Source organism: Girardinichthys multiradiatus, chromosome 8 (genome assembly GCF_021462225.1).
Source record: "Girardinichthys multiradiatus isolate DD_20200921_A chromosome 8, DD_fGirMul_XY1, whole genome shotgun sequence".
In the NCBI taxonomy this organism is placed as follows: domain Eukaryota; kingdom Metazoa; phylum Chordata; class Actinopteri; order Cyprinodontiformes; family Goodeidae; genus Girardinichthys; species Girardinichthys multiradiatus.
In genome coordinates, this window is record NC_061801.1 from 26,117,815 (window position 1) to 26,145,276 (window position 27,462).

Here is a 27,462-nt window from a genome sequence, read left to right on the forward strand (position 1 = left end):
CCAACGTACTCTTTTTGTTAACTGGGTATCCATCATGAAATTGTGAACATGTTTTTCAGCTTTGGTTAATTCCAGTTTCTTCGCCACCACAGCCACCACCAAGGCAGTGCAACCAGCACCCTGAAAGGACACAAATAGACAAGCTGGACTATATCTTTTCACCTTTTGTTGTGGAAAATGAATCTAGAGACCTGAGAACATGTTATGGCAAATACACTCTCCACTGAATTTAGAGGCAGGGCCATTCTATGCCTTCATAAATGCAAATATCTGCTTGTTTCTGCTACAATCAGCCATCTGACTAAGTCAGATACCTTTGTTAAACCAGTTATACTGATAACCCTTGTAACTGCTTTCTCAAGCAGTGTAAATGTTAATCTGTACCATTTCTTTGGGGTGATCAGGTTACTCTCCTGTAAAGAAACGTCCCTTTTTTGTGTGTAAGGCAGACTCTCTCTCACAATCTATGTGTGAAGCAGACACCCTCTGTTAGTAAACCCTAAGCAATCTGAGGACCGGGCACCGAAGCAAGGGACCAAGATCCAAAAAAATCCAAATGATCCTGAGAGAGCCAAAACGCCAGCCCTGGAAGCGATTGACCCCCAAGACCCGACTTCCAACCCTAGCCCGGACCCCAACCAGATGGCCCACTCCTTCTACCAGCCTCCAACCACAGACGGCAAACAGCGAACGGGGGTGTACAAAGACCCCAAGCCTACCTTGGCCCGTTCAAATGTGGTGTTGATGCGTAGGTGTAGAGCACATTTAAATACCTTTGTTTATTTTATAATTGCACTACTGAAATAAACTGGATTAAATTGAATGAGGTATTCTGAGACTTTCCTCCCAGACAAAAAGAAACATATTGAAATTGTGAGAAAATTACACATTTAAAACAACAATAAAAAACACTATAAAGGACATTAGCATCCAGTATACACTGACCATAATGCCCGTCAAGAGGCAGACTCCTTTTCCACAGTATGTGTGTGGGACCATATCCCCATATCCAATAGTCAGAAACGTGATTGAGATCAACCACATGGCTCCAAGAAAATTGCTGGTTATGTCCTGGTTATCATGGTACCTGTAAAGGACAATAACAGGTTTACCTTACACCTAATGTTTTATTTTCACTTTTACCTTTCAAATTTTAAGAGAGATTTAGTGTGTTGGTCTGTCTATGATATATAAATCAGTCTCATCTGGTGCTCAGAGACAGCATGTTTAGTAGTGTTTAGTCTATTTTTATGCCTCCATCAATCTTTGATGCAGTGAAGCACAGCATAACATGACAAACTGATCCAGGCACCTCTCACAAGCTCTCACTGTCCATGCAGCAATGATCCAGAGCGAGATGGTGAAGACCAGCAGCACAGTGCCAGGACAGATGGTCATGAGGGTCTTCATCACAAAGCGAGTGTTGAAGTTAATCTTGTTGAGGGCACCGATGCTGCGGGAGGAGGCATCGGTAAAGAGCTTGCTGTGCAGCAGCATGACCCGAGCGATAAGGTACAGCCTCAGAAACATGGGGATGGACAGAATGATGTCCACGTCTGCGTCTGTCTTGGATGGGATGTAGGAGTATGCCAGGCGCGCCGTCCAGGTGAAGGTGTAGTTCCCTGGAATGGGGTGTATGGCGCACACAAGGATTTCCAGGCATATGAAGAAGATGCGCTCATATGTCATGGCTATCCTCCAGTCATCGGCTGCATTGTCCACCATAAAGAGCTGAAGATAAAGAAGGAAAAATGTGAGTGATGAAGCCTTAAAAGCACCTAACTATTTCAGGTAAACATTAATTTAGAAAAATATCTGGTGGTTGCTGAACTAAAAAGTAACTTAGGTCAATAGCAACAATAATTTCATTTAAGCAAAAGTGTGGAACGTAGGGAATGTTGACAAAAAACATTTGAACATTCAAACCCAATCTCAATTTGTTTTTTCCTGTTTATCTACAAACTAGCAATCGCACTGCAGCACAGCTAGCTGCAACAAGAAGGTAGAAAAGTAGTAGATTTTTACTCAAAGTCGTGGGCTTGTTTAAGACAAGGTTACTGAGTTTTGCCATTACTTTTTAGGCACATACATATTGAAGTGTGTTTAGTAATTTTTTTGTGTTGGTCTTTCTGAGGATGTTGCTTTATTATTGGCTTTTTCAGAATCAGATAAATAACTGATTCTTTTTTTTACGGCACCTATTGTTATTCACCTGGTCAAAACTATCCACTTTAATGTGGCCCGAACTGCAGCACGCACCCCCACAATATATACATCAAAACGTCCGGCTCGGTCCCGGGAGGTGTGCTATTACTTTTCTTGGCGTTTGGAGTTACCATGGCGACGTAATTAACAAAAAACCACCCCTCCCAAAATCCCATAGGAATGAATGGAGTCAGGGGAGGAAGAAATCCTCAAAATTCACTGTTTTGGAGGCTTTGCTGTATCGCCATACTTTCACCTAGAAACACAGTTTAACTTTCAGTTTGTAGAGAAATCCGCGGGCTTTTCAGAAGTGAAAACGGTTTGTTGATAACTGCTACGGTTTCTCTACAATTAGACTCCAAGCGACACAAAGTTTGCCAGAAAATCCCACCCCTAGAGTGGAGATGGCAATTAACTAGAGTGTAGAAACTGAGGATTTTTTTCAGGAAAAATGATTTTTAACTCGCCGTCATGGCCACAAATTTCGCTCTAAAGTCACCATTTTCGGTCAGTTTGTAGGGCCGGGCCTCTGCTTTCACACAATAACTTAAAAATTGTTCTAGGTCTCACGGTTTTCTGTCAAACTCCCTCTCTTTGCTGATTGGCTGATTCATTCCTGCCTCTGTGTCTCACACTCAGACACATACCCACACACACATACATGGATTACTATCTTTCTGAGGACTTTGCATTGACTTCCAGTTTTTAGGCTCATAATGCCATACATAATGATTTTTAAATAGCAAGCAGGTTCTATATAACTAATGGAAGTAACCCAGACCTGAAAGGACAACCATGATATCTTTCTGAGGACTTTGCATTGACTTCCATTGATTTTCATTCATTTCTATATATTAAACCTGACCTGACCCCTAACCCTTTGACCATCTTCATAGGAGGCAAGTACATGGCGGCCATGTTGTGTGGGGAACTTAAACAGCATGTACTGCTGTTCCAACATCCACACAACAGTGATTAACCCTAAAGGGCAATTTCTTTCATCAACCCTCCATGCTTACTAATGATTATTTAAAGCTTATAATAACATACACAATGGTTTTAGAATAGCAAGCATGTTCTATATAACTAATAGAAATAACCCAGACCTGAAAGGACAACCATGCTTGATTTTCAAAATAAGACAAAACATGCTCTACAAAATAAAAGCCTTTAAACAATAGATGATTGCAGGAGTGGGCTTCACAATACTGTTGGAGCTCCCCCAGTGATGGGAATGGGACTATGCTGGTCCTTTGAAACAGGCTTACTGAAACTTCCAAAATAAAAGCCCACACCTTCCATAGTTACTATGGATTTTGTGAGCTGACAAGTGCATAGAAAATAATTTTTAAATAGCAAGCGGGTTCTATTTAACCAATGCAACTAACCCAGACCTGAATGTACAACCATGCTGGACTTTCAAAATAAGAGAAAACATGCTCTACAAAATAAAAGCCTTTAAACAATAGATGATTGCAGGAGTGGGCTTCACACTAATGTTGGATCTCACCCAGTGTTGGAAATGGGACTATGTTGGCCATTTAAAATAAGGCTTACTGAAAATTTCAAAAATAAAAGCCTCAGTCTTCCAGAGTTACGAATAATATTTTAAGCTGATAATAGCATAGAAAATAGCATAGACAATGAATTTCAATAAAAATATCAAGCTCCGGTCCGAGAAGCACGCACCAAGAGGCAGGCCCCGTCTAAATTTCTTCCGAAATTTTCTGGTTGTAATATTACAACCCTACTACAGCTGAAAAAAGGTTGTATTTTAAGTTTGGGTTTCTGGTTTCTGGCACTTTGTAAGTTTGTAGTTGCTTGTATAACAACTTCAACTCTTCTGGGATGGCTGTCCGAAAGGATTAGGAGTGTGTTGATGGTAATTTTTTACCATTCCTCCAGCAGCACATATGTGAGGTCAGACACTGATGTGGAAACAAAAGGCCTGGCTCACATTCTTCTCTCTAATTCATCCAAAAGGTGTTCTATTTGATTAGTTATAAAGTATTTGCACACGAAACTCACTCATCAATGTTTTCATGGACCTTGCTTTATGTCACTGGTGTGCAGTCATGGAAGAGGAAGGGGTCATACCTAAAATGTTCCCGCAGAGATAGGAGTATGAAATGATCCAAAATGTCTGCATACCCTGTAGCATCAAGAGTTCCTTTCACAGGAACTAAGGGCAGAGCGCAACTCCTTATGAGAAGACCATACAATAATTGCCTCTGCACCAAAGTTTACACTTGACACAAAGCATTTAGGAGAATGATGTTCTCCAGGCAACTGCCAAGCTCAGATTGGCCCATTAGCTTGCCAGACAGAGGCATGATTTGTCAGTCCAGAGAACCCAATGGGTTTAGAGTTGAGTAGCGGTGTGTTTTACATAACTTCATCTGACTTTTTTCACTGGTGTAATACTTGGATTCAGCTGCTCGGCCATGGAAACCAATTTAATGATGCTCTCTGTGTACCGTTCATAAGCTAATTTGAAGGCTACATAAAGTCTGGAGGTCTCTAGCTACTGACTCTACAGAAAGTTGCCAACTCCTACACACTATGCACCTCAACATCTGTTGAACCTGCTTTGTGGGTGAGTTGCTGTCATTTCTAATTGCTTCTACTCTGTTATGATAATGACAGTTGACTGTGGAATATTTAGTGGCAAGGAAATGCCACGACTTTATTTATTGTATACCTGAATTCAACAGTTTTGATAGGTCAGTGAATACTTTTGGCAATGTAGCGTACTTTGACATGTACTTAGCCTCATAAAATTAATACTTTTATATCTGTTCCAAGACTGTCATGGGACAAACTTTGTAGAGGTATTGCTTAACCTTTTCCCTACAAATCTACTGCTGCCCCAACATCCAAATCTTCCCTTTAATAGACCAATCCCTTTCCCTCCCTCAGCCCTAAACAGGATAAACTGGTATAGAAGATGGATGGATCCTGGATACGCTTGAAGCTTTGATGAACTTCATGATGTGATCTTTGTATGTTTTGTAAAAACATTGCTTTTTTTAGGGGGAACTAAAATGCCTAGTTCGATTATGTTTTTTTTTTTAAATGAAAAATTTTAATGTAATAAGAAGAACATCTCAGTTAAATATAACTATTGGAAGCTCTGCTTCTTTCCATTGCCAACTCCTTTAAAACAAACTAAAAGCTCTAGCATGAAGCGCTTCATTTGCAGCATGCACTAAACACTTTCTGCCTAAAGGCGTCTTTCTGATTAGAACATCTGCCACCTCCACATCAGCATAAGGTTGTGATCGCCTGGCCGCTCTGACCAGAAGGTAGACAGTTTCACAGGGGAGTGTGAACGGTTTTCAGCAGCTATCATTACTCTTCTCCTCCCTCTATCATACAAGGCAGCTTCATCACATGGTCACCTCTGCTGCTGCAGCTCAAACCTCATCTTCACGTCTTCAATCCAAACTACGGTGATCTTCTGTGAAGGCTTCCATCACCTCCTCTTCCACATGATCCCACATGGTTGAGGACAGACTGTCTCAATCTTCCTCATCTTAGAGAGGTTTCTGTTCGCTGGTTTGGGTTGCAAATTAAGTGCTATCGAGCCTTATTAACTTCCTTTCTCTCACTGTCTCTTCAACACACAACACAGCTGCTCTTGCCCCATCCACTTAATCATATCAAGGTCCTCTGACTGCACCACCCGTCACTAGTGGCAGTAGATATTTAAAAAATATTAGCTGTCAGCAAATATGAGCGTACATTTTAGGCGTCAGTTTTTTTAGCGGTCAGCTTTCTAAAAGAGAAAAGAAAAGAAGAACTGCACCATAACATTATATCAGAAACCTGGCCAATGTGCTTGGTTGTGATATGCACATCCAGTACAAATCTTCTGCTTACAGTGCAAAAGTCGGCTGAACTTTTAGCTCAACCTTAATAAAGCTTTGCAGCCTGTACAAAATGTTTGGCTATAGGATGTGGGGGGAGGGGGAATATTTTGCTTGCTAAAAGCCAGGTGGACTGATTTTTTTGAGTGAGCATGGATCAAATGTAAGGTGTATTCAAGAGCAAATCTTTTCCACCTGTTTTTCTTCTACATTCTCCTGCATATCTGATAAAGCCTACTTGTAATAAAGTTCTAGTAAAATGCAACATATTTCAAACCCGTCTCACTTTAAAATGTGCAGCAACAACTTTTACATTAACACCTGTAAAAAAAAACCTCAGTATTTTGTCTGGACAAATCTTTTTCCCTTACATGTATGTATGTGGATTGCTGTTATGTTTTATCTTTTTCACCATTAGAAAAAGCTTTGTACATTGTTCTTTATTTAAATAAATAAAAACATCTGAGAGTAAAACTTTTTAAAACTTCACTTTAATCAATGCATGTGAGCTGAAAAAAAGAGTGAATAACAAAAGAAGCAAATTTAAAATTCAAGCAAAAAACTTTTTAAATGTGACTAAAAGGTATTTTGATTGAATTACATTTACTCCATGTTCAGTACTTGTAGCTAACATATTTAAAACAAATTTATTTAGTTTATTAATGTAATCATTGATACACCTGTTGGAGCATTTTGTAACCTCTCTTTTTAGGTTTAGGTGTACTTGATTAGGTGTAGGAATAAAATGAAATTAGGGTTTAAATAGAACCCTTCGCAATGTTCAGTAACACAGTGAACTGCGAACGGTTGCAGCTTTATCACATTTTAAAGCACACTTGAGCAAAAACAATTATGTTTTTAATATAAATTCTAAATCTCCATCTTTTTTAGCCTTACCTAAACGTTTTGCACATCTATGCAGCAATGGGGCAGCCCACTTATTTCTGTGGTTCCAGGTAGGGGTGATCAGTATTTGTAATCTAAATGACCACTTCCATCACTTCCAATAAATTTAATTTGTCTAGATGCAAAACCTCCATAATGTTTTGAATAAGTAAGTTATTAAGTTTTATAAATACTTTATCTGCTAAATGTCAAAACACCCTTGGAACATCTGTAGGTTGTTCAAAATGCTGCTTTCAGCCTTCTGATCAAGTCAGAGGTATAACATGTTTTCACATGTATTATATTATCTTTTTTGTACTCGTTGTCTCCCACTATACCCGGAACTGGGTCGTGGGGGCAGCAGACTTAGTAGTATATTATCTTTTTGATTACGTTAATTGTCCCTAATATTCAGCTGAATCAAAGTGGCAGATCGTGACTTGGCATTTAGCTGACAATCTTCCATTTAGTTCACTTTGGGTATTCTTTTTATAGAAGCTTAGAAACGTCCTACTCTTGAAGGGCTAATGGGATCAGTGACCTAGAGGGGAAATTTTGCTTGGATATAAAATAGAATTAATAAAAAAAAAATGTCATATGTCACATTCAAAAGAACTAAAGCTCCTGTTTAATGTGTTCATCTCAAGAACAAAGAAAAGCACACGGAGAATCAATAAAACCATACGCCACCACTTCTTTTGCAGACATAGATGAATGCTCTGCATAGTTTGACACAGTTTTCAAAGACACTCAGAAAACTGCAGCTTTTCAACTGCTTCAGATTAACAGACAGAATTTGGCACAAGCTGCATGCCTGCCTGTCAGTTACACTGCAAAAAGCTTATTTGCCAGAAATATAAAGTCACAACAGGCTGGAACATTATGAACAAAGCAGAGAAAGCAACAATAAACAATAAACACGTCCCTGAGCAAACAGAACAACTGTCCCACAAAGCCTCTGCAGCTCGTTTACATTTATATGAAACCTGCAATGAGTCTCCCTCCAAACCAAGAAAACACACATTAAAAATTCAAGGGTAGTTGTTCATTTCAAATGATTGACACTGAGCTTCTTGAACAGACTGACATCTGTTGGAGAAGTGCGTAACTCTAACCACAGCTTGCCCTTGTTTGGCTTTCCAACTTAGTGTAATGTAGACAATGAAACACAAGCTGGGACTGCACTCGACTACAGTTTCTCACTGAAAGAACTGAGACTCCTCATGCATTTGAGTGTATTGTTTGTACAAAGCACAAGCCACATTTTATTGTACATATTAGCCAACAAACCTGCCCTGTCAAAAGCAATTACGAAGTTTGTTAACCTTAAAACTGCGTAATTAAACATTTAGGGTAAGTTGCATGAGGAAAGCCTACTTGGTTTGTAAAAGCAATTATAGTAATGGATGACCTGAAATACAACACCCCCAAGAGTCCTTTACATCAGATGAGAAAATATGCCCCGTTTGCAGCAGAAGTTATGACAGACAGATAGAGGAAAATGCTAATTACACTGTGTGTGTTATAGAAATTTGCTGAATTATTTAAATGATTTTAAATGAAAACTTTCTTAATTAAATGATAAATTACAGTGTCTTGCAAAGGCCTTCCTACCCTTTGAACCTTTTTTATATTTTGTCACAATACAACCGGAAACTTCAATGTATTTAATTAGGGTTTTATGCAATACAGACCAATTCAAAGTAGCGTATAAATTTGAAATGGAAGAAAAATACATTGTCACCTAAGGAGCGCAATAATCAGAGATGCAACCATGAGGTCCATGGTATCTATGGAGGAGCTGCAAAGATCCACAGCTCAGGTGGGCAAATCTGCACAGGACAGTTATTGGTCATGCACTTCACAGATATGACCCTTATGAAATAGTGGCAAGAAGAAAGCCCTTGTTGAAAAAAACGCCACAGGAAGTTTGTAGTTTGTTTCATCTGGACAGGCATGGCCTCCACAGCAAATATATGTAAGAAGGTGCTCTGGTCAAAAGAGAAACTTTGGCCTGCATGCACAACACTATGCATGAGGAAAACTAACACTGCACACCCCGCTAAACATACTACCTCAACAATGAAACCATGCTGGTGGCAGCATCATGCATTTACTAAAGCTTGGATAGGGATGCTAGTTAGAGTTGAGAATGATGCCAAAAGAAAATCTTTTAAGGACTGCAAAATACTTGAGGCTGGGGGTGGAGGTTCACCTTCAAGCAGGACAACAAACCCGAACATAAAGCATATGCACGTGTTTGTCCGGACCTACTGTATGTTTATTAATAGCTAGCGGAAATCTGATATTTCTTGTCAGTTTTTTGCTTCGATGAGTGAGATTTTAGGACCTCATCAAACAATTGTTAGAGATTTAAAGAGATCAGAAATTAAGCCAAAAATGATCTGACTAGGTTGATTTGGGTCAAATTAAAATAAAGCTGAACCTATCCCTCTCTTTTATTCAAAATGTTAAACAGTCAGTCATTTTCTACCACTTATTCCATAGTGGGTCGTGGGGAAGCTGGTGCCTATCTCCAGCAGTCTATGGGCGAGAGGCAGGATACACCCTGGACAGGTCGCCAGTCCATCGCAGAGCAACACACAAACAACCAAGCACACACTCATAATTTAGAGTGACCAATTAACCTAACAGGCATGTCTTTGGACTGTGGGAGGAAGCCAGAGTACCCGGTGAGAACACACACATGCACGGGGAGAACATGCAAACTCCATGCAGAAAGACCCCTGGCTGGGAATTGAACCCAGGACCTTCTTGCTGCAAGGCAACAGTGCTACCAACTGTACCACCATGCAGCCTAACACTTTTGTTAAAAAGAAATTATAGATAAATCCATAATTCAATACAAATCTTCACAACAGTAGCAATCATAAATCTACTATTTTTCTTTTTTTTACCTAAAAAGGGTTAATAGTTAAGCCCTTCAAAATCCACCAGCTTTAGCAAACTGCATCAAAAAACACAGGTAATGGATTTATTTTCTGATACAACTTGTATAGAAGTGAGGAACAGGATCCTCAGAGTGTGAAGGAACCTGATGGATACTATAAATAATGACATGTTAACATTTTCCCCTTTCCCTAAACCTTCAGTTGAATTGAAGAACATTTTGAAATGTTAGAATGATTCATGGCTACATTCAAATTTGAATTGGTGTGTTGTTAGAGGTTGTTTGCAGAATTTGCAAAATCGTTATTTATGTTTAGATATAACCAGTTGTTCGTTATCAAGTGCAGCAGGTCCCAATGTTGGGGTTGGCGTATAGGACACAAAATACATGTTGATTACGATCTTTATATGCATATTCTGCAGAGATTGACAACAAGAGGGCCAAAACAGTAACATATTGCACAGTGCTTTATGAGAGGTCTGTGTTCTCATTAATGCCTACATTATTTGGCTTTTAGAAATAGTTTATATACTTCAGCCAGAAATAATCAAGTCACAAGTTTATCATTGTTATTCTCAAAGTTTTATAAGCTTATTGATCCAATGAGCTAAATGCAAAATTCATCATGCTATACTGCTGAAAATGAAATACCATCTACCAAGGTTTACATCTGTCATTCAATCTTTCTTTCACAGTGTTTGTGGCTGATTTTTAGACCTCACATATTTGTTAGTATTGTTTTATCATGTATATATATATATATATATGTATATATATATATATATATATATATATATATATATATATATATATATACTGAGAAGACACTTTGCACATCAATGTAAATCATTATTTTCTTTCTTGATCAGTTTCAGGTTTGGTTTAGGCAATAAAACTACTTGATAAAAATGAGGGAAAGGGGAATCTTTTACTATTTTATATTTAATCACAGTGTAAATTGAGAAATTAAGACACCATGTGCTTCTCAGACTCAATGTACTTTGTGTACATATATATTTAGTTGTTGGCGGGGTATCTGATTAAACCATAATGTTGTTGGGTCGTTGCTCTAAACCATACAATAGTTTTATAGCAGTTGTGCATACAGGATGTGCAGTATCCATAGTTTTTTGATGTTGAGTTGTGATGCTGATATTGCCAACATTGTTGATATTTCTGAAGAAAACAACTGTGGCAGTTAGACTTAACTAAAGATACGATAATGTAACAGGTAAAAGAAGTACATCTAAAAAAATCTGAATAATGGGAAAAAGTTATATAATTTTTGTCACTTATTTTAGGAAGCAAAACTCAGACGTTATATAACTTCATTACAGAGAGAAATATTTCAAGCCTTTATTTCTTGTAATTCAGTGTCAAGAAATTTAAATATTTCATAAGATCAATAAAAAAATTTAAACAGAAATGCCAGGCTTCTGAAAAGTATGTTCATTTCCATGCACTAAATACTTGGATGGGGCTCCTTCAGCATGAATTACTGCATCAATGTGGCGTGGCATGGAGGGGATCAACCCGTGGTTCTGCTGAGGTGTAGTGGAAGCACAGGTGGCTTTGATAGTGGCCTTCTGGTCATCTGCAGTCTTGGGTCTGGTGTCTCTCACCTTCTTCTTGACAATACTCCATAGATTCTCTGTGGGGTTCAGGTCAGGCCAGTTTGGTGATCAATCAGGCACAGTAACACCATGGTCATTTAACCAGCTTTTAGTGGTGTGAAGTCTTGCTGGAAAATAAAATCAGCATCTCCATAAAGCTTGTCAGCAGGAGGAAGGAGGAAGTGCTGTAAAATTTCCTAGTCTAGACTGTGGACTGCAGAAACCCTAGTGGACCAACGCCACCAGATGAGATAGTACTCCAAATCACCACTGACTGTGGAAACTTAACACTGAACTTCAAGCAACGTGGATTCTGTGTTCTTCATTCTTCCTCCAGATTCTGGGACCTTGATTTCCAAATGAAATGTAAACTTTACTTTGATCTGAAAAGAAGACGTTGGACCACTGAGCAACAGTCCAGTTCTTCGTCTCCTTAGCCCAGGTAAGATGCTTCTGACATTGTCTCCAGTTTTACCAATCGTACCACTCTGTCCAATAATTTGGCAATGAGAAACCTTTAACAGCCATCAGGGAACAATCCAGGTGATACTGACTGCCAGTATCGAAATACAAGTAGGAATGCTTTCTAAATACTGACATGTTTCAGCTGGTTTCTTGGCTTTCTCTACCTTGCTGCACATCCTTTTCTTCATCTGTTCCATAGTTCCCTGTCTCATGAAAGATTTTTTTACCCAAAACTTAATTTGTTGACTAATGTACTTTGACATTTTTGTATATGTGGATTATGTGGTTTGTTATCAACATCTGATGTGAATTTTGTGTTAATAGCCCCATTAGCAATGTTTAAACAGAGACAAATTTAGACACATTCAATATTTATTTTATCCAATGTATGTGGAAAACACACATGCATAGTAAGTAATATTTACTTATATTCAGTTACCTTTGTACAGACCTTTAAGGCAAGGTGGATACACAATAGTATGATGGGGGTATCAGGTTAGCATTTTTGCATAAAATGCATTAAAGGATGGCAACAGTCATCACATCATATGCCTTAGTTCAGCCTTTTGCTGTTTTTTTCTTTGGTTTTTGGTCCCTAAAATACAGTATAAATAAAGAAATTAATTTGACATTTGCTGAACTTGAAGATAATTCTGGGTTGCAGCATCTTCATTTTACTTGATGCCCTTTCACCATTAATTATCTATAACTTTAATCCTTCACATAATTTGAGTAAGTCATTTTAATTTAATCCCCCATAGGACCGTCATGGCCTGAGAAACTGACCAAATCCAAGTCTTATTTGTTGTGTAAAGTTAGGCATCTTAACACAGGTATCTGTTATTATTGATATTCTTTTAGAGAAATTTTGATGCTGATAAGACAATCTGTTTTGAAAGAAGTAATAAACTTCTGCTGGTCTGGTAGAAATGCTTAAAAACAAAAGGACATCTGGTCACATCATAACTGCAGTGGATGGGCATATTGTGTTAAATCTACCTAGGTGTGCTAAATAAAACTACAAGTCTCCTCTCAACTGACCATAGTGTTAAAAGGTTGTTCTCGCTACATCTACTTCTGTCATATTTCTGTCAGATCAATCTGCTCGCTCACCACTGTGACAGGCGCTGCCCCAGGCTGTCTGTGAAAGGGAACAAAGCAAAATCTGAACTCCGCTGTTACTTTTCAGGTCATGTCAGGTCATCTAAAGAATCTACTTTTCAGAAATTTGACACAGCATTGTAGGTGCCTGGAAGCATATCTTTTTAAGCCCATAAAAGACGAGAAGAAGAAAAATATAAAATTAACGGCTAAAACTAACTGGATGCATAAGTAATAAGTAAGAAAAACACAAAATAAAAATAAAAATAAGTGAAACCTTTACTCAGGAATGATTATGGAGTTGAACCAAATTTTGATCAATAGGCCCTTCCCTTCAAAACAGATTTTTCTTGTATAAATGCTCCCATGAGACTGACTTGAGGACAGATTTTGAAGCATATCCACTACTATAAAAAGTCAGTGCAACACAAATGTCACAACAATAACACAAAAATATGGTTACTTAATTTTACACTACAGTCAGCAGATGATCTGTCTGCACTGATGAACATTCACCACCTCAGCATGACAAATACTTGGAGATGACACATGGCGGGAGGCTAATTCTAATTATTTGAACTAATAATTAAACAACCACTTGAGGACACTCATAAACTGTGTATAGAGAATTGAACGTTCAGCCCGAGATGGGGATGTGATCATTAGGTTTGGAAAAACGAGATATTAGCAACTGGGCCCCGACCTTGTCATACATTCTGACTTATACACCATTCATCCCAGGACACACAATATACAAAACATGGACACATCATGAGCAACAGATACAATTCTCAGATGTGAGAGGACATTGGGTTTTACAAAAAGCTCTTAGTTTTTTCCTGTTTGGACCTACATAAGAAGCCTTTTTAGATATGCTAGTATAAATAGGAAGGTAAGAAACAGTGTGAGCAGCTTAACTCGAAGCTTTAATTCTCAAGCAGCCTTTCTTGAAAGGAGAAAGCATTGTTTACAATATTTTCAATTTTCCAAATATTACTGCCTCATATTGACAATAGGGTAAAAGAGCACTCAGAGTAATCCCTGTTTATGTGCGACAAAGCTCAAAGAGCAAGCAGCCAGTACATCAGTTCTTACTGAAGACACATTCATTCATCCATGGCTTCTCTGAAATAGTCAGCTTGTTTTCTGATAGACTCAAAATGCAGTTTAATCATTGAGAGTGCATGCCCCGTTTCTCATCACCGTAGAGCTTTATTCATGTCAGGTTGATATACAGCACAGTTTAATATGTCTTAAGCTTTATTCCCTCCATGAACCTGGAGCTGTCTAGGAGAACTTCAGGCAAAACACCGGTTAGTTTAGTTACTGGTTTCACAACTCTTAATAAAACTAATGGAGTGCGACTCAATATTTAATCTGTGTAATGTGGAGATGGAAACATATATCTTGTCATTGAGAATTAAATCACTCAGTCTCATTAGTAAATTATGTTGAGAGGTTCAGTCCAATTAGGCATTAATGCAATGCTTTATTTATGGTATCAAAGCAAGCTACTAAGAGGCCATTTTGCCAAATAAATCTGAGGCTGCTGCAGATTCAGTTTTCTTTTGTTTCTTGAGATTAACTCCCAAACTTACATTCAGAATGCATTTATTCAAGCAAATGTTCCAGAGTCAGAGTTCATAAATCTGCCTGTCTTTCAGAGAGCACCGGCTGCAGTCTAGTTGTACACATTAATAATCCAAAATCATCTGAATGTTTAAAGTCACATGCAGTAAACACCATCAATAAATAATTGTTAGGATTGGCATGTCTGGGTGTCTCTGCTGCTGAAAGCTTAGACACTCAGTGAGAATGCTGAGGTCACCAGCCAGCGGTGGTTATCTGACTCTCGTCTGGACTCTCAGGTAGAAGATAGATTTCACTTTGACAAATGCAGAACGCCTCCTGCAAGTTGCACAATATTTCATAAGGCAGCACTAAGAGGCGGGAGGTGATTCGACAACAGCTGTCCAGTTCAGCTTGATTTGCTGGTGGTAGTTCGGACACTGCTATGTTATCTTGCTAGTGGACTGTAAAGTGTAACACTGTGTGAGTGTCAGCAATGACTTTTAGCAAAAACAGAACAGGCCCCAAATGCTCTTAGCGTAAGTTTAGGAAAACTCAGCTAAACTGTCACTACGAGGTGAAGAGAGACATCGTGTCCTCAACACAGATACCCCCGAGCAAAGATGTCCTTGATGTGAGTTTGTGTCTGCTCAGAAAAAGACTCAGCTCATCAACTGTCAGGCAGCAAAAAGAGGATCCTGGCTCGCAGCTTGTATCAGGTTCAGGCAATGAGAAGTCAAAGTCAGGACAGAGCTACAGACTCATATTCATGCTTTGCTGCAAATGCACCAAACTCACTTAGAAGTCAGGAAACAGCTTGTATAAATCCTGAACTGTCAAAAAGATAAAATTTGATCTGGATCAGAAAATTGACATGATAAGATGAAAAATGAAATAAATTAATGTATCTATGGTAATTTTCCTGAAATAACCATAGATGCCTGCACACAATTTAAATATACACAGCAAAACATATCTTAAACCTTTAAATACATTCATATTCAGCAGCATAATCTTATGCTGAAAATGTAGAAAAATCTAGCCTCTCATTTGGACACATTTACTCTTAACAAGTATTTACCACCTTACAGATTTATTTTGCTTTTGTTTTTTGGCCACACTTAAATGTTTTAGATCATTAAACACAGTTTATATTAGATAAAGATAAAAAGATAATAAACACAAAGTGTTACTTTTGTTTATGAAACAATATTTTGTGAATCCCAGGCCTGATTACTGCCAAACCTGTAAAGTCAAGAAATCATTTAAATGGAACCTGTCAGACACCATGAAGTAGGCAAGAAAATATCTCATAAAGCAACACATCATGCCTTCATCTAAAGAAATTCAAGAACAGATGAAAAAACAGACATCTATCAGAATGACAAAGGTTACAAAACCATTTCTAAGCAATATGGACAAAACGAGGCACAGAGCCATTATCCACAAGTGGTGAAACCTTCTCAGGAGTTGTCGGCCTATCAAAGTTACTCCAAGAATGCCACAATGACTCATCCAGAAGGTCACAAAAGAACCCAGAACAACTCCTTAGCACTGCAGACCTCACTTGCTTTAGTAAATATCAGTGTTCATGATTCAACAATAACAAACAAACTGGGCAAACATGGTATCTATTGAAAAACTTCAAGGCCAAAACAACTGCAGACCAAAAAGAAGACAGAAGGCCCATCTAATATTCGCCAAAAAGCATCTTGTTGATCCCCAAGACGCTGGTGTAAAAGTATACTGTGGACTACCGTGACAGAAGTCAAACTTTTTAAAACATGTGCAACTTAACTTATATAAAACTAACACAAAATTTCAAAAAAAGAACATCACACAGATGGTCAAACAAGGTGGTAGTTTAGTGGTCTGGAGCTGCTGTGCTGCTTCAGGACCATTGCCATGATTGATGGTACCATGAATTGTTCTGTCTACCACAAAGCCCCAGTGGTAAATATCCATCCACTCATCTTCCATGGGAAGAAAATGCACACTCCATGCAGAAAGACCTCCAGCCGGGAGTCAAACGCGGGACCTTCTTGCTGCAAGGCAACAGTGCTACCTACTGCGCCACTGTGCAGTCAAATATCATGACACTGTATTTTGTAAGTACAAAAAATGAATGTAAAGACATAATCGTTTTAAACAGAATCACCAGAAGCCCATTTATTGGGACCTCTCCCAAGAACAACCACGTTTGCCTACAACACATAACTGAGTCGGGCTGAGCTTGGTAGGTACTAGTGGAAAAGGGGATATAGTTGTATCTTAGGAGAAGATTGGAACATGTAAATCTGACCAAACAACATGGTTCCAGTTAAAGTCCCATTATCATTTATCATTACTCCATGTTAATGTTTGCGATGGAAAGTCAGAAAAAGCTTTTTTCTTGCATAATTGCCAAACAACTAGTTGGCATTTAAATAGCATCTGATGGCTTTTATTGAGATTTGATGACTCCAAAATTGTTTTACTTCCCTTTCCGTCCTCTTCAATGTGTGTTTTAACAAGACAAACTGGAATCCTCTAACAGCCAATGGCTAAAAGAAATGGGCCTGTTTAAAGTGACTGTTAATAATAACAATTGTGCCACCAGTGATTTTTTTTAAAAACAATTATTTTTTTTAATGGGATTTTTTCCCCCACTAAATAGAGGTACACAAATGAAAAGATAGATTCTTCAAAATGTTATAGTGTGAAGCTATGCAACTGCAATTAAAGCTTGTTTATTCTCGTGATTTGTATTTATCAAGAGTGTCAATAAATGTGGCCCACACTATACTACTGATTTATTTTTATAATATCACTGCTTCAGTAGGTCACCCATTTCTGACAGAGCAAGCAGATGTATCCCTAAATAATGATAGCGACAGCTGGTCTTCAACCTCCATCCTGACTAACCCAACCTTGGGAGTTTTCGGCTACTTTGAGGGGGGAAGTGTTCATGCTGTGAAATTTTTTCCAGAGCCTGACAAGAAAATCACTTTTAAGATTGCTGGAAATGGTGAGGGGAAACATTTCATCATCCCGACTTGTACTCTACATCTGACAGGCATCTGTGAGTACACATGGATGTGCATGCATAATCTATTCCACTCCAGGAACAGGGCAAAAAAGTGCTTTTTAGAGGCAGAAATCTATTTTGCAACACTGCAAACATGTTGTCGCTTTTGTGGAGAGAAATTAAGTTGAGGGTCAAAAAAGGAAACATCGCATTAAAGTGGAGGATTGAGGCAAGGCTCCTGTGTGGAACTAGAGACTTGTGCTAAAGTTAAGATGACATTTCTGCATCTACTTTAAATTTTAGTTGGGTTTTAGTGTAGGCTCTTTAAATGTAATGGGTTTGTTTTGTAATATTAGTATCCATGGACTCATTAAGACGAAGAGTCTTAATATTTTTCCCAGATCAATTGATCAGAACAGTTCATTCTACACTTACACTTACTATACATTATATTTTTAATCTATATCTTTCGCCAGCAATAGCAACTTTTAACTATTCTCTAAACATCTTCCACAAGGTTTAGTGTGTTGATAGATGAGAAAAAAACAAACTTGCATCCACCACTGTAATTCATCCCAAAGGTGTTCAAGATGGTTGAGGTCAGGACAGTCAAATTTCTCCACAACAAACTTTACACACCTCCAGCCAGGCATAGATGTGATTGTAAAACCAGAATCCATTCATTTTGTGGTGTGACACAATACGTTTGGCAATATGGTGTATTTTGGATCAATGTCCTGATGGGAACTGTGTTCAAGCTTCAACCATCTAACACCAACTGTCACCTTTTAGATTAAAAGAAATTTGTTAGAACATCCAGAAATAACCCAAGAACCCTCAAGGCTGAAACCTACCACGAACTGGAAACCAGTATCTCTCTACAGTGAAGCCAATTTTACATTGTTAGGGATACGGAGGATGCTGACTTTAAATTGCAGCTGCTCATTTTGAAAGGCTAAAAGGAGTATATTATGGTCGGATTAGACAAAAAACTGTTTTTAGCAACAATGACAAGAATAATGTTTGAAAGGGTCGATGTGAGGCTTTCAAACCTGAGAATAAGGTAACTGTGGAGCATGGTTGTGGTAGCTTTGGTTGTTGGCCTGTTTTACTGCCAGTGCTATTGGTATGTTGCAGAAAGTGGACGTGTTGAAAAGGAAACAGGACTACCTATAAACTCTTCAACATTATATAAAATCTCTAGCCTGCAGGTTGGACAGACATGGGTGTTCCAACAGGACACAACCTTAATCTTGTTAAAAAGTCCTTCATTTATTCATGTCTTAATAATCAGTGCTAATTTTAATTGTAGGACCCCTAACTCTGGACTTTTACTTATTTGACTAAATCTACCATAAAACTGCATATAAAAGCTGCAAATGTAGGTTTTTCTTCAATGTTCTTCAACTATAATTTTGTCACATCTCCTGTTCTAAGAAGCCGGAGACCAAAGCTTTAAAATGAAACACACACAAGCAAGTCTGTTTACATATGTGTCATGATCAAGACTAATTTGGGATTAAGTCATCCAGGTATCCGTATGCGTGTGTGTCTGTGTGTGTGTCAGCACATATGTTAGTCTGTAGGAAATGGGTATTGACAGAGTAGCAACTACAGGCTCAAAAGAGCCCGAAGCGAGGAAGGAAAGGCACAGCTGGTGTGGTGGAAGTCGCAGCATAAACACTGTGAGCAGGATTTATACAGCAAAAGGAACTGGATGATAGTTAGATCCCAAGGGAGCTCAATGAATTGCAAGACAGAGCTTCCTATCAAGTCTTACATTTACAAGACCCCAAGACAAGAAGTAGTGAGTTAGACATGATAATGTGTCCTGATTCGTCTCCGGAGGACAGCTATTGAGAATTTGCATTGAAAACTGAGCTGCAGTAATCAACTCTGTGGCAAACAATTGCTGCAATTATTTTTTTTTTGGGTCAGCACATGAAAAAAAAAAAGTATTTGTGAAGGGAGAGCTATCTGGTGTGAAACATGCTTTGGTTCTTGATGTGACTGTCGAAGGAGCTGGGATCAAAGCGGTTTGAACAGCCTTCCTGTGGGGTAAATATGCAGTGGCTGACAATAAACGCAGGTTGAAAGGAGCTTGTTTTGAAGCTAAAATGTGCATTTCAGCATTACTGAGATAGCAGGGGAGAAAAGGAGGGCTTTGGTGTCATTTTTATTCTAAAAAGAAAAACTGAATAAATCCATTTAGTTAATCAAATGTATTTTGATAAAAAGGATTTGTAATCAAACACACACACACAGCTGAAACCAGATTATTTACATACACTGTAGAAAACCCCATTAAACCATTTATTTCTCCCTGTATTACTTTTAACCATACTAAACATTTACTGTTTTATGTCAGCTGGGATTGCCAAAATCATTTATATTTTCTAAATGCAAAAATAATGAGTGAGATTTTTTCTTCAAGAATTCTGTAATTACGTTACTCTAATTCAGGGGTTTAGATACATTTTCTTGGTATTTAGTAGAATTGTCAAACATTTTCTGTAACTTTCCAAAGCCTTCTCACAATAGTTTTCCTGGAATGTCGGCCCATTCCACCTGCAGAACTGGAGTAACTGAATCAGGTTTGTATGTCATCTTGCGTTTCAGCTCTGCTTACACATATTCTGATCAGAGCTTAGATAAGGCCACTCAAAACATTGACTTTGTTGTCCTTAAGCCACATTGTTACTACTTTGGCGACATGCAGAGGGTCATTGTCCATTTAGGCGAACCCATTTATGCCCAAGGTTTAACTTCTTGGCTGACGTCTTGAGATGTTGCTTCAGTATTTCTATATAATGTTCCTTCTTCATGATGCAATCTTTTCTGTTAAGCCAACCAGTTCCTCAGGCAGCAAAACAGCCATGAAACATTTTGCTGTAACTCTGCAATTGTTTGAATGCATAATAGCTTTAAAGTATGTAAACTTTTGATTTTGAAAAAGTAACAATAAATTCTTAAAACAATTACTTCTCATATATTTCTGGCATTTAGAAATGGAAATAATCCTAACTGACCTAAAACAAGAAAGGTGTGGTGTGATTTAAAGTCAGGTTGAGAAAAAAGTTAGGTCTATTTATACAGTGTATATAAATATCGAGTTTCAACTATATGTAACACAATTTAGTGCTAAAGAAAACTGGTTCCAAAACAGCAACAGTGAATGTTTGCAAAAAGCACAACTAATTTCACTCACTACTTGTAAACTCACTAAATGGAAACCTGTTGGGTACAGAATGCATGTTCACATGATAATTAAATGTCATGGTCTTCTGCTAAGCTGAGAATGAATTGCGAAGGTAATGTGTACAGAAGGGAAACCAAGATGCCATCTTGATCTAGCAACACTCTTCACCTTATTCGGGAGATCCCATGCGTTTCCGAAGCCATAAGTCACTTTAGTGAATTGTGAGTCTGTTCTATGGTCCTCTGAGTGGGATTTACCTGAAAATCCTCCATAAAGGATAACTTAATAGACATCCTGACCAGATGTCTCAACCACATTAGCTGGCTCCTTTTAATGCACAGGAGCAGCAGCTCTAATCCAAGCTGCCCTGGTTGATGGAGGTCCGAACCCTATCTCTAAGGCTGAGTCCAGCCACTCAATGGAGGAAACTCACTTCAGCTGCTAATATGTAAGATTTTGTTCTTTCAGAAATTATCCTTCACTCACAACCAGAGGTGTGGGTCAGAATATCAATGGACCCCTAAGTCAACAGCTTTGCTTTTTGGCTCTGCTCATCCATTACCACAATAGATTGAACTAGAGCCCATATCACAGCAGACGAAAGGTAGCAACCCCCCCTTTTCAGGTTGAGAACCATGGCTGAATCTCATGGCTGCAAACTGCTCCAGTACATGATAAAAATCATGTCTTGAAGATGCAAACAGAACCAAATCCTCTGCAAAAAGAAAAGATCAACCCCAGATGTTCCTAAATCAGACAAAATTATACATTGGGGGGCATGGCGCTGGTGGTGTAGCGGTTAAGTGTGCAACCATGTGCAGAGGCTGGGGTCCTTGATGCGGCTGTCCCGGGTTAGAGTCCCTGACCTGGCAACCTTTGCTGAATGTCTCCCCCTCTCTTTGCCCTGTTTCCTACTGTTGAAAAAATGCTGCCAAAAAAATTCTGCATTGAGAGCTAGTCCATGAACCACAGAAAGGATCAGTGACTGAAGAGAACCCTAAGGTCCACACCGGGAACAAGCTTGACTTTGTGCCGAGAAAGTGGACACAGATACTGCTTTGGTTATACAAGACCACATAGGCTTTACCGGCATTCTTTGCTTCCCCTAAATGCCTCAAGGAACCTCTGAGGATCCAGAAAACACGCATCGGACCGGACAACTAACCTATAACACCCTCAGCAAAAGCATCATTATTTCTCTAGAAAGTAAAGGTTGAAAAACAAAACTATCACAATATTTTCTATTATCTGGATGTATTTTTGTATGTGGCAATTCATACCTTGTTCAAGCTAAATGTGAAGAGGCTAAAGAGGTAAAAATAAATGGTGAAATTCTGGACAAGCTATCATCTTTCACATAATTTTTAGCATCTACTTGGACCAGCCTGTAGGGAAAATCAAACGACTGTGTAGTGAAATAAAATGTGGAAGTGATGTCGGTGCTTTGCTGTCATCCTTTATGAAGAAAGATTCACAGCTGAAAGCAGTGCCACGATGCAGTGATTGAGGCTCCCATGGGATTTGCAAGCACTAAATTTACCAACGAGGCTGACACTTTCCACTGATAATGTGACTTTAGATCAAAAGATAGTAAGAAAGGTACATTTTTTTTTATCCAAGCAAAAAACAGAAAAGAATGAGTGTTCTATTAATATTGTAGAGAAGCTTAAACCGGACAGAAACGAGTAGGATCAACGTATAGTCATTGAGGTATTTCACAATGTACCATTTTGTTTATGCGTAAGAAAATGCATTAACATGATTAAACATGATGCTGTTTAAAGAACTGCTTACATTGCGTTTCGTTTCAAGTTAGGTTTTCCTTTTGATTTAATTTAATAAAAAAAAAAGAGAAGCATCTTTCAGATATATGAAACCTTTCAGTCGGCACACATCCGCTCTGCAGAAAATAACACAATTAATTTCATAGGCATGAACCTGGAGAAGACAAGCAGGCAGAGCACAACACAACGCTGTTCCAAGGCAAGATTAAAAAAACTTGTGTGTTGGAGCAACTCGGTACAGACTACTCAGGCCTAGCTGGAAAAAAACTATTTCACCATTGTCAAGCAGGTTCAATGTGTGAAAAAACTTTTAAAGAAAATATTTACACAGAAAAAGAAAAGTAACACTTAATTTTTTGCGATATACTTTGCTTTAGTATAGTTGGGGAAAAAAAACTTCATGTGCTCCCAGCTCTTGCATGAATGCCCCCCCTGGGCGAAACCAGGCTTCTGTTCAATCCCAAGCACACACAATTCCCTGCATCAGCAGCACCTCCAGCTTTAATGCATTTAGTCTTCCCAAAATACCCCCCAAAAATGACTTCTGCACAAAACAGAAAGTTTTAATTATATGAGCAATCAGAGCCACGTAAAGTAAAATAATATTGATTTGTGCGTTATAATAAGGATTTTTCTTATTTAGTAAGCTAGCTTTCAAAATGTTATCACTAACAATTGGTAATGTGCCTGGCAGCCATGTGTCTTAACAAATATGGTCTGATTTGCAGGATGAAGATGTTTTTGCCTTTATATTGACACTGGACAGGTTCTGTGCTCTTAGGTGTCTGAGAAAATATTTATATAGTTAGGTTGATTAGAATCTTCAAAAAGCTTGAGAATGTTTGCAGAAACAAACTCACAGTAGAGCAGAATTTCAAGAAGAGGTTTTAGCCAGCCACATGCAGATGACAGGCAAAACAAATGAGTTCCCTATGAGTCTTCAGACCATTACAGATATTTATCTGCAATAAATCTCCGTCAGAAGTTTGGTTAACCAAGTTTTTCACATTTCAAAGACTTTGTGGATCAGTGGACCTGCATTGCTATATTTCTGGTCTTGTAATACAGGTGGCTAAGCAGAGACCTCTCCAACATGTGCAACATTTGCACTTTTCGCAATGATGTAGAGCTGTTTTCTACCTCAGAACATCTCCAACAGGAAGTTTGCTGAGAGTATAAACTCGGTTCAAACTCAGTTTAAGTTGCAGAGAAGCTGTGTGATTCGAAGATTTAGTGATTATATGCCAGTCGTTTTAGCAACTATGCTTCTGAGAGTTACAATGCTAATGCAATGAGATCAATTCTTGCTTCATCGTGTGAATTAGTAGTTTAAATGAGCAGTTTTCATCGTTGATTAGCTTTTCAACATCTATATTTGGGCTGTTACGATACAAGATGAGGCAACATTTTAACAACATTTTTGAGAAAACTTATAATCCCCTATTTTGTGTGTACAAATAGAGTAAAGGCTTCACAAATCAAAAATATATGGATGGACAAAATGACAGACATGATCATTAGATATAAGGCCGACAATGTCAAAAAAGCATTGAAAGCTTCCTTTTCTTGGCAACATTAGCCAGTCAATGGCGATATTCTCTTACATAGAGAACAAAATATGGTGGGGTTTCACTTCCTATGACGGATTAAGCAATATAGCCTCAAAACTGAATCACAATTTTCCAAAAAACGTTTGTGGTAACATCAAATATGGGGTTTTCTGTCAATTAGTGTGTACCCATTGATCTCTGAACAATTTCGTTTTGTTTCTACATTAAACTGTAACATTTTGTAGGATACTTTGCATTCTTAGCAGTCTGAAACCACTTTCATTTTACCAAAGAGGCTGGAGGCTACCTCCATGCTCTAAGGACAGACCTGGTGAAGACTAGACTAAAACATGCACTGGAATCAAGCGGAGGATCTGTAGAACGGTAAGAGATGTTACTGTTGTGCTTTTTCTTCTGGGTTTTAAAGGTGTAAAAGACGTGTTCCTGCCAGAAACTGGACTGAAGTGTTGACAGAAATTATGTGACATGCTGAGATAGGTAAATGTGGTTTGCTGCTTTCCTTTTACTATTGCAATATGACATTTTTATTCATGTAAAAAAACTAAATCTATATTATTATTATTGATAGTATGAGTGTGACAGTCCTACTTCCCATCTCCCTAATGACTGCTCATGAAAGCAAGCAACAGAAAAGATGATTTGAGTGTAAACAATAACTCTGCCACTCCCTGATGGGATGTTGCCCTGGATGGTGAGCCATATCACCCATATCAAAATCACAACTGAAATCATTTCTGGAAGTGCAGCAAACCACACTTGTTTATGATATCTCTTATTATATATTGTAACAAGGGTTTGATCTTTATGCTAAAACATTAAATAAAAAGATAGAAGGGGAATAAATATAAAAAGCGTACAACATTACCTGTATCTCTCTCGCATGGTATATGATAATCAGCCCCAGGAGAATGATTGTAGAAAGGCTTATCAGGCATTTTAGAGCTAATGAATACAGGGATTCCTGCAAAAGAGTAAGAATACTAAAGCCAAACAAGACTAAACATGTGGACATAATATGCACAATTCTGAAAATGCAGAGAATGTCCTTAATTCAGAAATGCAATTAATTAGGACATTACAGTGTCCTATCACAATCATTAGGGTTCTCCTTCATGGCTGGACAGCAGAGGGCCAGTTGGACTATTTGTTGGGACGCTGCACTATGCAGAAAGACCGCAGACTTTTCTTCCACACTTCTGGAAGAAGTTGTTTAATATAAACGAGTTGCATCCACAGTGACAGAGCAGAGCAGTGACTAAATTACTCCAGCGGGACATGAAGTTTGAGTAAATACGCACCTTTCCATAGGCTCCCCATGAGAGTTCAGTCTCTATAACCATAACAACGATCCCAAACATCCCAAAGATTAAAGCATAGTCACTGAGACGCTTCCTCTTCTCAAACAAGGCCCGCCGGTGCCCCAGCTTCTCCCCAATGTTCTGGTTCTTCTTTTTACCCGATTTGCCGCTGCTGTGGCCGCAGCCTCCCCCTCCGTCCCCCGATGCGTAAGGCATCACCGTGGCGGAATTGTTCTCCGGCTTGGATACTAGAGTGTCCGACGCATCTGCGGCGGAGATGGGCTGCAGAGGCTGGGACTCGGAATCGAACTCGTGTATGTTTCTGCGGGACGAGCTCAAGTGGCTCAGCGGCCGCATGACGCCGCCGTTGTATCTGCAGCTGCTCATGGCTATTTCATTGTAGGAGTTGCTGTCTTTGTGGCTGCTCCCCAGGTTGCCCCGCTGCCGATATTGCTGCTGCTGGTGGTGGTGAGGATGATGATGCCTGGATGAACTACCATGACTAGAAGGTGTGAAGTCGCAGGCGGTGCTGTGCTGGCAGCCTTGCCTCGAAGACGTCTCTGAAGGTGTCCTCAAAGTTCCCACAGTGGTCGGCGACGTCCCGCGAAAGACGAGGCTTTTTCTCGCATCACAGGTGGTGCAGCTATTGCAGGTGCAACATTGGTCGTGCTGCCTGCCGACGCGCTGCTGCTGCTGCTGCTGCTCCAGTCCGCAGTAATAGTGCTGGTACTTACAACGGTGGAGCTGCTGCTGCTCCGGGAAGAAGTCGTTGTGCAGCTGGAAGGGGGTTTCCATGTCAGTGCTGCCGTTCACAGCAGCAGTCAGGCACCACAGAGCACCCGACAAAGGGCGTTTTGGTCCTCCTTATAGGAGGACAGAGCCGCTGCATGAGCAGATCCATTTCGGCTCTGAGAGAATGTGAGAGATGGACCTCCGATTGGGCAGAAGGGGGACCAAAACAACTGTCTCGACGTCATGAAAAAGGTTGGGACGTGAAGTCCTGTGTAATTTATTCGGGATCAATACAAACAAGTGAATTACTGCTTTCGATTTAACTTCAGGTATTTTAGAAACTTGCGCCACAAAAGGGTTAACATTTTATGTTGATAAGTACATTTATTTTCTTATTAAGTTTGATTTTTTATCATTTTTAAATATAAACTTTTACTTATTTTAACAAAAAAACAACAACAAACAAAAAAAAAAAACAACAACCTAGTATTATTATTAGCAGGCCTAGTAGTAGTAGTATCATTCTTATTATTATTAAATGTCCCTCCATCCAAATACCGTCACACACACCATCACAAAGTATTTCTATAAGTCCACCTTTATTCTGATACCTCTAAATAAAGTGCAATGCAACCAATTGCATTTTGAAGTCACGTCGTAGTTAAAATAGTGCACATATGTATGTTTTTTAAGTGTCATTCCTAACAGCTCAAGCACAGATTATGTTGCATCTGGTTGCCTTGCATAGTTGGGGCACAAATGGAGGGAATCAGGATACTACCTCTATTGCAAAATTGACTTTAAAAAGTATGACAGACCATATCTGGTCCAGGCATGAACAGGACAACAGGAGAGGGTCAAAAGGATATGGTGTAGAGTGTGTATGAAAACGTTTGGGGCGCAAGCAGTCTCAGTATAAAGACAGCTATTCTGACTGAGCCGATGCTATTTTGTAAAAAACAGACAAAGAATCACTTTAAATGTCTGTGAACAAAGCTGGTAGAAATCAAAACTCAAACTATTTGATGCTGCATTTGATGTGAAAGGTGGTTTTACAGAGTAACGACTCAGGAAGGATTTATACATGGTGGTGGCAATATCATGCTGTGGGGACCATTTTCTTCAGCACGGTCGGAGAAGCTGGTCAGAACTTGTGGAAAGATGGAAAGATCTGAGTACAGGGCAGTCCTTGAAGAACACTGGTGAGAGGCTGCAGAAGAATTAAGACTGGAGTGGGGGTTCATCTTTCAGCA

The 27,462-nt window shown here is 38.9% G+C and overlaps 1 protein-coding gene across 6 annotated transcripts in view; it reads right to left on the reverse strand.

Moving 5' to 3' along the window:
- kcnn2 (potassium calcium-activated channel subfamily N member 2) overlaps positions 1-26,661 on the reverse strand; it is a 43,875-nt gene extending 17,214 nt beyond the window's left edge. For 2 of the 6 annotated variants that reach the window (XR_007039447.1, XM_047373638.1), the window contains exons 1-5: positions 25,478-26,661; positions 25,045-25,140; positions 1,313-1,731; positions 946-1,087; positions 10-120 (exon numbers count right to left, since the gene is read on the reverse strand). Coding sequence is in view for 5 of the 6 variants with exons in the window: in XM_047373638.1 (XP_047229594.1) it covers positions 10-120; positions 946-1,087; positions 1,313-1,731; positions 25,045-25,140; positions 25,478-26,272 (1,563 nt within the window). In the remaining variant the exon portion in view is untranslated. The remainder of the gene's footprint in view (positions 1-9; positions 121-945; positions 1,088-1,312; positions 1,732-25,044; positions 25,141-25,477) is intronic. The other 4 variants (XM_047373636.1, XM_047373635.1, XM_047373639.1 and 1 more) reach the window with 4 other exon arrangements.
- Positions 26,662-27,462: the final 801 nt, after the last annotated feature.